We start from the raw sequence: 13,350 nt of genomic DNA, 5'->3' as shown, positions 1-13,350 counted from the left end.
TCAATTTCTACTCATGATATCACTGTCATTTCCCCTTCTTTGCATATAAGCTCAGATGAATTTCAATTTTTGTGGAGACTAAAGGATCTGTTGAAATCTCTGGCAGTCGAGAACGACTTGGCATGATGATCGGGAAGATATTCGCCGTTAATCGCCTTTAACCGCGAGGTGTTGTGGATATGATCAGGTTTTAGTGTCTATGTAGTGCATTTTTTTCAGGAAGTTAGATTTGAATTTTCATGCCAATTAGCTAAAAACCAATTGGCTACACTAAAATGAAGCCATATAAAAAATGTGACAACTTTTTTCGTTTGTTATATTTTTTTAGTTTTGGATTATTCTCAAAATAGAATGTGGTAGTGCTTTGAATTGAGATAGTTGCGTATTTAGTTTATCTGCTAAGCTAGAGCCAGTCCAAGATTTATGGAACTTGAAACAGTTATGGTTTGGAGGTTGGATGATTCATACATATGGATAACTTGGAGATTGAGGATGTTTTCCGCTGTCCTCAGAACGGGCCATGTGCCAAGCTATCACTGGCTTTGCCTGCTTTTAGATACCATCTGGGAGCATCTCTTCCTCTGGAAGATTACCCAAGGAGCACTAGCGCTTGGAGAAAAACTGGAAAGGCGTGGTATCATCAACAGCATCACTTGTCATCACTATGGAGAACCAAAGACCACAGATCATGTGTTTCTTCATTGCACCTTCACCCGACAAATTTGGTCCTCACATATCTGGGCTTCTCGTTTTGATCCAACGGAATGTGTCTCCTTTACTGAAGCCTTTCTATGTTCAACAGAGGCCCCTAACCTCCCACCTTTGGGAGTGGCAGTCAACTTATTTCCTTGGATTTGTTGGGGAATCTGGACAGCAAGAAACTTCTATGTCTTTGAAAACAGAATCTCCATGCCTGTTGAGATCATCTCGAAATCCATCCGAACTGCAAGAGAATGGAGTCTCGCTCAATCAACTCCGACCTCAGCCCCTTCAACTCATCACCATCATATGCCCCTTCCTATATCGACATCTCCATCTGTAGTGTGTTTTACTGATGCAGCTTGGCAGGCTGGATCAAACAGAGCAGGCTGTGGATGGATTCTCAAGGATCATCGCGATGAATGCCTGCAACAGGGGACTAGGACTTTCAACCACACGTCCTTACCACTGATGGCCGAAGCTCTCGCAGTCAGGTCAGCTCTTCTCAACGCTCGAAGCTGGCATTACCAGAATCTGTGTTAAATCAGATTGCCAAGCACTTGTTGCTATCATCTCCTCGAAACATCACCCGGCGGATCTCCACGGACATCGAGCATCTATCCTTCTCCTTTGATTGTATCTCCTTTGTTTTTATTTCCAGAAACTTGAACTTTGTGGCTGACTCCCTCGTGAAATCAGCTTTGTACTCTGGCCCCACCAACTAGTTTGCTTGGTATATTCAGTGTTCAGAAAAAAGATACCATCTGGGAGTTTCTATTTCTTTTTTTTTTTTTGCTGCTTGAATAGGAATTGATGAAGATAAAGTGATGGTTCCTAACACCTCATCTGTTTTGGTTGGAGTAAGAGCCATTTTGTATGGTGTCTTAGTTCTATATTGTGTTCTTCTCTTGTTTTTCTGGCCGTTAATATGGTTGATTTTGGCCACGGTTTCTCTTTGTTTGTGCATATACTGATTTGGTGTCTGATGTGTGCTTACAAATGATTTTTACATGCATAAAATTCCAAATTGGAAATAAGAAAGTTCTGATTCACTGGCTTTTGGTGATGAACCGCAAGAGCTCAGAATTTCCAATGATTAATGTTAATTTGGTATGTTTGGCATTGGTTTTGAGTCTCTTTGTTTTTATTTTTATCTTTGACTGATTAGTTAATTTGGTGTGTTTAGCACTAGTTTTAAGTCATTTCGGTGTGCCTTGGTTATTTTTCTGGAGGAGATTTGCTTGGAGTCACAGCTCAAGTTATCGATATGCCTCTTAGCTGTACGTAATACTCCTTATCTAGCTATACTGTGTCCTGATTTAGGTGTCTCTTTATTACCGTTTGTCCTCTGTACGAATAAGTTGTCTGCACTACTAAATACTTATCTGGTGGGCCTAACCAGATATGCCAGGTCTTACGCTCAAATCTGGTAACTCATGAAGATGTGACATATTAGTTAGGTGGTAGCTTCTCAAGATTGTGATGCTTGGTTGCTTAAAGCCTATCTATACCTTAGGCCTTAGTTAAGCTCCTGCTTTCTAATATTTCTAGGATTCCACCTTATCTGGTGACATGTTATAATATATAGGCAGTTTGTTTCATAGTCTTTAGTCTTCCTTTTATTACCTTTATGTCAATTACATGGTTTTGATAACGAATCTCATAATTTGTATGCTCTGGTTTTTGAATTCGCAATTCTGCTTCCATGGCCATAGAGTGGTCACTCGCTTACTTTAAATATTGAATTAAAACGTCAGAATTTTTTTCTGAGCTGAGATCTTACCCATGAACAGATTTGAATACACACCCGGAGATCCGCATACAGTTCTCGGATCCTCAACACTGGCCAAAACATGTTCTTGTTAGATACACATGGTATGCTGCTTTTGTTGACCGCTTTAGACCCTTTTATCCTCTTTCCTTGCTAACAAGGTTGCGCATACGGTCTAGTCGCGGAGATAAAGAAACATCATGTTACTGATATTTGGCTGAGACACTGTTTGTGATGCAGGAAGGAGCAGTGAGAGATTGATGTGTCCTCAGGATTTTATGCACTATTTGGCTCAGGTTTATTTTTGTTCTTGCTAGCTAATTAATTAGTATAAACTTCAAAGGGAATAGTTATACACTTAATGTATTCTCTTATGATGTTAACTTGTGATCAGCTCTCTCATTCTCTTTCGTACTCTCCATTGGCGTCTTACAATCTACACGAGAGAAACTGGCGAGGTAAATGACGTTCCGTTCCTCTCCAATCCAAACGTTATATCTTTCTATCTTTGAACGTTTTTCTTGAAAAAAATGTTGGTTTTTGCAAGCAGCTCGAATGTTGGAGAATTTGTTAAGGTTGAGTGAGAGTCACACTGAAAAGTATATGTATGTTGCTGCTATGTTTAGTTGCTTAGAATTGGTTTTCAAAGTCTTTGTGTAGGATGTTACCTTCACTTTTTCAATTTTAGTACCACACCAAACGTTGACAAGTTGCTAAGCTGGACATATACATAGAGCAATGATTGGTCTTTTACGTGAATAAAATAACTACACTTTTGATCTGATCTGACAAAAGAAAGAGAACAAAAGTGAGATCAGTACGTAGTAATTGGCGTAGATTATTTATTGAACTATATAAAACAAAGATGAGAGAAGAGAGAAAATGAATAGGAAGCAATGCAATAAATGAAACCAACCACCAACTACCCTTACACCGTCTACTCTCACTTTCATGCATTTGCAGGCACTCTTGGCTCTTTCTCTATATAAACACAAACGCTATTAGCTCTCTTCATCATCCAAACCCATTACTTACTTAAGCATAAGAGATAAAACTTAAGATTATGGAGGGGCTCTTAAAGTTGTCGACGTTGGTGATTGTGTGCATGTTAGTGTCCGCTCCAATGGCGTCCGAGGCAGCAATCTCTTGCGGCGCAGTCGCCAGCAACTTAGGCCAATGCATTAACTACCTGACCCGAGGTGGTTTCGTTCCTCGAGGGTGTTGTTCTGGCGTTAGGAGGCTCAACAGCATGGCTCGTACCACCCGTGACCGCCAACAAGCTTGTCGCTGCATCCAAGGAGCAGCTAGAGCCTTGGGTTCCAGACTTAACCCAGGCCGTGCTGCACGTCTTCCTGGTGCTTGTCGTGTTAGGATCGCTTACCCCATCAGCGCAAGAACCAACTGTAACAAGTAAATCTACTCTCACTCTATTTATATCGTTTACTTGAGAGTTGTACTAATTTTATTTGGAGTGTTACTAACCATATAATGGTGTGTTTGGTTGGTTGCAGAGTCAGGTGAATATGAGAGGATATCGACGTCGCTGAAGGTTTTTTAAATATAATTGTTGAGAGAGTTTTAAAGAATAATTAAGATGTCACTAGTATAAGTGTATCATTTTACTGTTGTGTGTTGTTTTTAGAATTTGTGTGTTTCATGTCTTTCTTTATATACGAAGGTCTATTAATTGCTCATCTGTGTTATGTATTCCTCTAATGATATTATGGAACTACGATATGTATTGTTTCCATATGCTTCACTTCTTCCGTGCGGTGTAAATAAACTAACACTGACACTAGGCATTTCTAAAACACTTTATGAATCTATGATCAAACTGTCTTAAGTAGATGTTAAAAGAACTATGGCTAGAATAATATCATGACCAGTTTTGGACATATATACACATTCCATTTGACTCCCAAAATTTTAGTGATTAATATTTATAAACCGTTCTGTATAACCCCCTCGCTAATCCGTAACTATTTTAAGTCCCATATATATCAAGGTAGATTTTTTTTTTTTGCTAAAAATGAGAAAATCATTTAAAAAAATGAAAGTTAAGATATTACAATATAAGATACAAACAGTAAGACTTTTAAGACTGCAGGTACTGGCCTTTAGATAGGTCTTGAATAGTATGCTTTAGAAAAATAATCATACTTCAATTTCTTTTCGTTTTTATTTTTTCTTTTATATATGGTCTGTATTAAAAAGAAAAAAAAGTAAGAATATTTATATAAACCATGAGATGATTCAGATTTATTCACTTTATAGTATCCTCTATTTTTTTATTTAGTTCTCAAGAAATATTGTCTCTCTATATATACGAGGAAAAACAGCTGATTTTCGGAAGAGCCAGTGCCGTGCGAAGGTTTTCGGAGGCCCGAGGCGAGTTCAAAAATATATTTTATATGATATATTTTTAATAATATATATATATATATATAACATTCAAAAGTTTTGAATTATTACATAAATGTTTTCTAAATTTTCTTCACCAAAATTTTATAAAATAAAATTTTTAAATCATGAACAAAAAGTATGAATTTGTAATATAAATACAAAGATATAAATTTTTGATTGAAATGTTGGTCGGTGTCAAAAATATAAATCTTAGCATTTAAATTAACTATATATTGAAAATATTATATTTTCTTTATCAAATTTTCATAAATATATAAAATAAATCTAACTCATAGCATATAAAAGAAAAGACCAATGTGATCAAATATTTACAGTTTTTTAGAAGTAGAATTTTTATAGTTTTATTTAAAATATATCAAAAATGATCACAAACCTAGTTACTTTAAACATAAGTCCAATTTAAATTCAAATAAAAATAAAAATCTAACTAAGAAAATATGTTAATTACCATGTAAAAGTATTTTTTTTTTATAATTTGGAGCCCTAAAATTTCTACAAAATTTGGGGCCTAGGCAAATGCCTTTTTCAAAAGCCTCTAAGCATGGCTCTGGGAAGAGCAGTCCTTTTGTATTTTCTTCACACTGTGATCATAACTTGTTCCCTTGCATTTCTCACTATTTCTTCCACACTCTTTCATTTTCGTTGCAGTGTGTAAAGGAATAAGTTTTGACTTGTGAGAGTGTGAATATACAACAGGATTAATTTAGCAATCATAAGTTGTATTTAAAGTAGGTTTTTATTATGTCGACCGATTTAAGACATATCGCGTAACGATAGACATTCAAATCTCTTTTCCCGTCTAGAATAATATCAATCCCCTTATTTTGTCATTTTCCTATGATGTCTCCAACTCTTTACCATTTGATGCTTTTGTCCATTAATTTCTTACTTGGACCATTTCCATTTTCATTTTTTTTTTCTCATTTTCTTTACATCCTTGAACTGTCACTTGATCATCATCTTCGGTCCACATGTCCAAGATCTTATTACTCAATTGGAATGGACTCGTACAAGTGGCCTTATAATGTCTGCGTGTCCTACATTCGTAACTAAATGATTTTATCTTGCGGAAAATTATTTATTTTGAAAATTAATGTAAGTCTTTTGAAATAGTCATATGGTTTCCTCCCATTGTCTAATGATAATGTAAAATTGATAAACTCTAATTTGTTGAAATATATCTATATTTTGTCAAACCAAATAGAAATATCTATTTAGATCCGGGTTAAATCTAGATTTCTGATGTAAAGTCTTCTTGAAACTCAACGAGCGAAAGATCGGGAAAGCAATGTATTAACACTGGAATATGTGTATTTTAAATGTTTAATAGTAATTCCTGTTATTCATAAAATTAGCATGCATGAGAAACCAAGCAAAATTAACGGGTACGACTCCCATTCGAAATTCCCAATTATAAAAACCGCACCGACGACATTAGAAAAGTGAAAACGATAATTAAAACAACAATGGCGTTTGCTTCAACGACCATCACGTGCCTCCTCGTCCTTAGACCATCTCCAATGGTTTACTCTATTTTTTACTCTAAAATAAAGTAACTCTATAATAGAGTTTGAGTTTGCTCCAATGGTACTCTATTTTAGAGTAAAAAATAAAGTGATGAACAAAGAAAAAACAAATTACTCTATATTTGAAGTAAACCTATTTTTCACTCTATTATAGAGTGAGAAATAGAGTACCATTGGAGCATTTTCTACTCTAAACTCTATTTTAGAGTGAAAAATAGAGTGGGGTTGGAGACAGGCCCGTCCCTTCTATAAGGCCAACGAAGCATTGGCTTCAGGCCACATATTATAAATACAAAAAATAGGCCACATTTTCAAAAATTACTTGTAGCTTAGATAGGAAAAGTAAGAGATGTTAGACCTTTTGGTCTCTAGTTCGAACCAGACCACAGCCAGTTTTAAATATATTTTTCATTGGTAATTTTTATGAAGGGCCACATTATTTGACAGGCTTTAAGCCTCATAAATCTTTGGGACGGCACTGGTTGGAGATGCTCTTACGGTCTATATGGCAGCTCTAATAGAGTCACACATAAACGTGTGGGACAGTGACAACCACAATGGCTCAGTGCATAGAATACTTGACCAACAGTAGTCCATTGCCATCAGACTACTGCTGCGCCGAAGTCAAATCATTGAATCAAATGGCTCACACCACACCGAACCGCCGACAATTATGTGAATGCCTTAAATCACTGGTTAAGGCAAACGATGGATTCATCAATATCGAGCTTGTGGGCACACTCCCTACCATTTGTGATGTTTCAGTTCCCTACCCAACTAGTCTCAACACCAATTGTGACGAGTACCTCTCCATAACTTATTTTTCTACTGTATTACATTTTTTTGTTTCTTTTTGGAATACGGAAAAACCTTTAAAAGCTTTTATCCTAGAAAATATCTTTTTGTTTTAAGAAAGGGCTTGCATCCTAGATAATATCTTGAAAGTTCACTAGACACATGACTCCAAAAATACATATTGAATTCGACTAAACTACAACATAGATACATGGTTCACGAAATATTGCATACACTGAAGCAAAGAGTACGAAGGAAAAATCTGCAACAGCTTAGAGCAAGTGCAACGGCGGTCCATGTCGGATCCTTAGCGCTAATCCTTAGCTTAGGGTTAATATAATAATATTAATTATTCGTGTAAACTTAAGGAGTGTCCCGTCGAGAAGGATTTTAAGGGGCTGATCCTTGAGTACGTGTCCTCTTCTTACTGGATTGGGGTCGGTTTGTGTTTTGTTGGGTCAAGCGAGAAATCTCATTCTCGACCGAAACCGTAGAAAAGAAAATAATCTGGAGAGAAAGGTGATATCGGAGGCGATTCTTCTCTGCTTCGTTTTTGGTAAATCTTTCTCTAAAATCGTTGATTTTCGCTTCATTAGATCAGTTATCTTCTTGTTTCCTCTCCATCGGGTTGGATAATGGGGGTTTTTATATCGATTTCGTTTAATGATTGAAATTAGGGTTTTCAAAAAATTTGGGGATTAATCGATTTGGGGAGAGGGTTCGTTTGTATATAGGGTTTCAGATCGATTTTGGTTTGAATCGGAAGCGGATCTTCTCTTTTTTTTCTTACACGGATTGAAATCCCAAATTGGTTTCAATGTCAGATGTAATTGATTTGTTTGATCTTGTTGAATCGATATGTTCATTTTAAGAGAGTATTCTTGGGGTTCAGTTAAATCACTACTCGGTTGTATATATGCGATTGTTTTTTGCGAATGTCATAAGTAATTGATTTAACTGTGTTCTTCACTTCTTTCAGGTTAAAGAAAATGGGACAAGATTACAGCTACAGCCAGCCCTCTTCATCATCAGACTCTCTAGACATAACCTCCCTTCTTGAAGCCGAAGCTCAGATGTACGCGGATGAAACTGACAGTAGCAACCGCAATGCAATGCCGGTTCAGTACCCACGTCAACCAGAGGCTGATGATGGAATCCCCACGACATGCTACTGTGGAGCTCAGCCTGTTCTCGGCTGCTCTTACACTCCTAAAGACCCATACAGAAGGTACTTTACGTGCGTTCATGCTGATGATGGAGACTGTCACGTGTGGAAATGGTGGGAAGTGGCAGTCATGGAGGAGATGAGGGAGTTTCAGAGGCAACTTAGTGATCTTAAGAACACTTCTGGAGAGAGTGAACAGAAGCGCCTTAACCTTGAGAAGACGGTAGATGAGAGTGAGCAGAAGCGCCTTAACCTTGAGAAGATGGTAGATGAGCTTAGCGCTATGAAGAAAGCAAGAATTAAGCTAATGGTCTGTCTATTAGTCTTAATAGGTTTGGTGTTAGTGATTCTACGAGGTTAGTTTCTGTCCTCTTATTTCATTGCATTTTCTTAGAGTCTATGAAGATAGCAAGAATTAAGCTACTGTTTTATCTCATATTTTTTCCAGGAATTGTTGGAAAGGTTTCAAAGGGGAGTGGCGTTTGTCAGAATTATCTGTAATAAGGTACTATTTTTTTTTAAATATTAGTACTCTTGTTGTGTTTGAAATGAAGGTTAAAACTAGTACTCTAGTTGTGTTTGAACTGAAATGGTGTCCGATGCTAATTGTTTGGTTTGTATTGGAATGATTTGACTGGCTTTTATTACTTAGTTTGATAGGTATTTACTCGGATTAGAATAGGTGTTAATGTAACTTATTTGCTTTCTATCTTCCCAACTGCTCTGATTTAATAGGCTTTAATTAGTTTAGACTTTGCTTACTTAAGTAGTAGTGTCGGTAGAATAATGTCACAACCCAACCTCTAACCATGGCTAACCCTTCTGGCTATGTAAACCTACTAAATAGTCAAAATCCCATTGACCTTGAATCACCCGAAGCTAATTGGTTCGGTAGCCAAGTTCCCGATGAGCCTGGTGTGAAGGAGAGGAGGAAATGGACTCTCACAAATGATAAAATCCTTATTGGTGCGTGGCTTAACACCAGTAAGGACCCTGTGGTGAGCACTGAGCAAAACGCTGATGCTTTCTGGAACCGTATTGTAGACTACTACAACGCAAGCCCTCACCTGGTTGGGACTATACCGAGGAAGCTTCGTCCTTGCAAGCAGAGGTGGGCTCGGATTAACGAGCAAGTATCCAAGTTTGCTGGTTGCTATGATGGGGCTCTGAGGGAGCAGAGGAATGGGCAAAATGATGATGATCTCATGAAAGCAGCTTTAGACATTTTCTTCAGTAATTACGGCTACAAGTTCGCCCTGGATCACTGCTGGAGGGAGTTGAGGCATGACCAGAAATAGTGCGCAACTCATACGGCTAAGGACGGTGGTAAGGAGAAGCGGAAACCACCTTTGGCGGGTGATAGAGAAGAAGGGGAAGACGGAGAACCAGAGGGTAGACCTCCCGGGGTAAAGGCTGCCAAAGCTGGATGTAAGAAGAAGAAGAGTGCTAGAGAGGAGGAGTTGACGAAGCTACAGGCTGTTTTAGGAACTGAAGAAATAATCTCTAGACATAAACTCCTAGATCGTTTACTCGCAAAAACAGAGCCACTCTCAGAGATGGAGACTACTCTAAAACTCAAACTAATGTCTGAAATGTTGTGATGTATTAGTCTTGATTGTAGGTATTAATTTTGTTTTGTGAAGTTGGGACTTTTACTTGTTTGTCTATCGTACTAACTGTTGTCTTATTTGATGTGTCAGGTCCGTGAAGCCATGTGAACCCAGTCACGGGTGTATTGGGAGGTCTGAAAGTCTTTTGGTCGTTAGCGGATGTGAAGCAAGTCACAGGTGCATTTGTGTTCAAGTCTAGTATTATAAGTACTTGTCTTTGTTGTATAATAAGTAGCAAGTCACGGATTCTACACTTTCAAAACTTGTATCCTTTTGGTGCTTCATCTTTGTAAAAGAAGTAGAAGCAGTCGTTGTATCTTCTTGGTAGAAGAAGAAGTAGTACTTGTATTCTCTTGCTGCCTTCTCTTTGTATCCCCCCTCGGCATTTGGTAACACTTATCACTCTTGGTGCTTAAACTAAAACATGTGTTGCATTTCATGTTCTTTTGGTACTTTTGGTTAAACTGAAACATGTGTTCAATATTAGAACTGAAAAAAATGTAGGAAGATCTTTTGGTTCTAGCGTTTAATAATTGGTTGTTCTCACCCCGTTGCATGTGTTCGGCTGATTGACTAAAAATCTCAATAATAATACTAAAAATGTGAATATTCCTCCTAAAATTGGTTTACAAAAATGGAATTTTCTAATTTTTATTTATAAAAAAACTAGCAAATTTTTTCATATTTTATAAAAATTGCTAAAATTTAAGTAACCAATAAGTAAAATTTTGGTTTAACGTAGGGATATCTAAAGATGTCTTCATCCTCATCCGATAACGTTGATGAAAGATTGGATGAAATTATCGACGAAATAGTGGATGATACATACAATGACATTGTGGAGTCCCAACCCAATAAGCAGAAGAGGCGTGCTTATATAGAGTGAAACCGTGAAGTAGGACACGACCGTTTATGGAATGACTACTTCAGCGAACATTCAACATTCTCGGCCCATTTATTCAGACGCCGGTTCCGCATGAGTAAGGATTTATTCTTGCATATAGTAGTCAGCCCATTTATCATTCTCGGCCCATTTATCATGTTGTATTTTTAAATTTTAGCATCTTAAATATTTATAAGGCCTCATGTTGTATCTTTATATTTAATCATCTTTTTATTTTATCTTGTTTTTGTTTAATCATGTTTTGCTTAAATTTTTCTTTTAAAAATAATATATAAAAAATAATATTTATATTCCTAAGGACTCCGCAATAGGACTCACCATTAGACTCACCATTTCAATTCAGATCCTTCACTATTCAAATAAAAACAAATAAAAAAAAATATTTAATACTCTAATGACTCCGCAATGGGACTCACCATTGCGGATGTTCTTATTACCTTTTCTTGTAGTCTTTAGTGGATTTTATCTTAGTATGTCATGATACATATTTGTATTGTTTTGTTCGAATGTTGCAGTATATCGACTGCCGTGTGAAAGAGGCAAGAGATGTACGGTTAATCAAAGTTGCCAGCTTTTCACCTAACATCATAATTATTCTGCAGCTATATCCATTTTATGACCTCTCATTCTCTTATTATGTAATCATCCACTTCATATGGTAATCACGACAAAGGAGCTCCCTCTCTCTTCGGCACTTAATTTGATGTTTGTACACCTACCGTACTGCCAGGGATAACACTTACGGTCTTATTATTACATTGGTCAAGAGGTTGCATGAAAAATAATTAAGATGCCACTAGTATATGTAATATGTGTATCATTTTACTGTGGTGTGTTGTTTTTAGAATTTATGTGTTTCATGTCTTTCTTTATATACGACGGTCCATTTAATTGGTCGTCTTTGTTATGTATTCCTCTAATGATATTAATGGAATTACGATATGTGGTAAAATCACCTAACTCTCTCACTAATCTTCACACAATTTCGATAAAAAAAATTTCATTGATCATTTAATCTTTAGAGCACCATTAACGGTAGATTATTCCCAGTTTCTAATCATTTAAATTAAAGAAATTTATTTTAAAAAAATAGGAGAGAGACAAATCAGAAGTTTTCTGAACCAAACTTTTAAGATACCTGCTACAACTTAAAATTGTACGTGGCATTCTTCTGTTAATTCACATGATTTAAAGAAAATGAAAAATAAATGTATAGTTAATAGATTTCTAATGACTGTATGTGTTCAAATCCGTAACTATTTTAAATCCCATAAATCTCAAGGTAATTTTTTTTTCTTTTTTGCTAAAAATGTAACTATGAAAGTTGAGAAATTACAACATAAGATCCAAATCGTAAGAGTTTCAAGATTGGCACTGACCTTTAGATAGATCTTGAATAGTATGCTTTAGAAATCATTTATATATATGGTATATATTAAAAGGACGAACAAAAAAAAATATATATATACCATAAAAGAAGTTCAGATTTATTCACTTATAGTAGTATTTTCTTCACACTGTGATCACAACTTGTTCTCTTGCATTTCTCACTCTTTCTATCGCCCACTCTTTCATTTTCGTTGCAATGTGTGAAGGAACAAGTCGTGACTTGTGAGAGTGTGACTACAACATAAGGATTGATTTAGCAATCACAAATAATATTTAAAGTAGGTTTTTATCATGTCGACCGATTTAAGACGATAAACATATTGCCTAACGATAGACATTCAAATCTCTTTTCCGGTCTATCTGTTTTCAATCCCCTTCTTTTGTCATTTTCCTATGATGTCTCCAACTATTTACCATTTGATGTTTATGTCCATTAATTTCTTACTTGGGCCATGCTTTTCCACCATTTTCATTTTTTTATCATTCTCCTTATAGTTTATATCCTTGAACTGTCACTTTTAAATCATATATTTCCACATGTTCAAGATCTTATTACTCCATTGGACTAGTACGAGTGGCCTCATAAGTTTGCTTGTCCACCTTGTTTGATATGTCCAAATACATTACCTTTGCGGAAAAAAATATTTCTTTTTGTGAATGTGTTTTATGTGAGTGTTTGGAATAATAGTCTTATGATTTCCTCCCCTAATTTAATGATAATATAATATAAAGTTTATAAACTCTAATTTCGGAATATATCTATTTTTAGTCCAACCAAGTGGAAATATCCATTCAGTTCCGGGTTAAATCTAGATTTCTGATGTGACATCTTCTTGAAACTGACCGAAGGAAGATCAAAAAAGCAATATACTGTATATGCTCTTTCTGTTTTTTTTTTTAAAATAGACGACATTAATTTTGAATTTATTTTTTCAAATTAGATGATATTTTCAAGTTTTCAGGTTAAATTTATTGATTGTTATGTTATATGATTTTTTTTTCTTCTGCAGGTTCTTTTTATTGATTATATTATGGTTAGTTAAATAATCAATAATATTTTTATTTAT

The 13,350-nt window shown here is 35.9% G+C and overlaps 2 protein-coding genes and 1 long non-coding RNA gene across 13 annotated transcripts; 2 read left to right on the top strand and 1 right to left on the bottom strand.

Annotated features, from left to right (window-relative positions):
* The first annotated feature begins 9 nt into the window (after nucleotides 1-9).
* Nucleotides 10-4,220, top strand: LOC103841086 (non-specific lipid-transfer protein 5). Of its 11 annotated transcripts, none has more exons than XR_004451863.1 (5): nucleotides 10-24; nucleotides 107-187; nucleotides 2,493-2,574; nucleotides 2,711-3,880; nucleotides 3,982-4,218. XR_004451863.1 is itself a non-coding variant. In XM_009117598.3 (2 exons), the coding sequence occupies exons 1-2, from the start codon at nucleotides 3,534-3,536 to the stop codon at nucleotides 3,989-3,991; spliced, it is 357 nt and encodes a 118-aa protein (XP_009115846.1). In that variant the 5' UTR covers nucleotides 3,469-3,533; the 3' UTR covers nucleotides 3,992-4,220. The 11 variants fall into 11 exon arrangements, 1 of the variants encoding a protein (XP_009115846.1); XR_004451861.1 differs by lacking the exon at nucleotides 10-24 and having other exon boundaries at nucleotides 173-187; nucleotides 2,711-2,766; nucleotides 2,865-3,880; XR_004451856.1 differs by lacking the exons at nucleotides 10-24; nucleotides 107-187 and having other exon boundaries at nucleotides 2,554-2,574; nucleotides 2,711-2,766; nucleotides 2,865-2,928; nucleotides 3,021-3,880.
* On the bottom strand, nucleotides 4,045-12,890 carry LOC117128553. Its single transcript, XR_004451916.1, has 2 exons — nucleotides 12,840-12,890; nucleotides 4,045-5,883 (listed from the first exon to the last, which is right to left on the bottom strand). It is a non-coding gene; the product is annotated as an uncharacterized LOC117128553 (long non-coding RNA).
* LOC108869807 (uncharacterized protein At4g04775-like) lies at nucleotides 5,880-12,280 on the top strand. The gene is made up of 2 exons (XM_033281200.1): nucleotides 5,880-8,736; nucleotides 8,829-12,280. The coding sequence occupies exons 1-2, from the start codon at nucleotides 8,205-8,207 to the stop codon at nucleotides 8,879-8,881; spliced, it is 585 nt and encodes a 194-aa protein (XP_033137091.1). The 5' UTR covers nucleotides 5,880-8,204; the 3' UTR covers nucleotides 8,882-12,280.
* Nucleotides 12,891-13,350: the final 460 nt, after the last annotated feature.

The sequence above is a fragment of the Brassica rapa genome, chromosome A09 (assembly GCF_000309985.2).
Source record: "Brassica rapa cultivar Chiifu-401-42 chromosome A09, CAAS_Brap_v3.01, whole genome shotgun sequence".
Lineage (NCBI taxonomy): Eukaryota > Viridiplantae > Streptophyta > Magnoliopsida > Brassicales > Brassicaceae > Brassica > Brassica rapa.
This window is presented reverse-complemented; position numbering and strand designations above follow the sequence as displayed.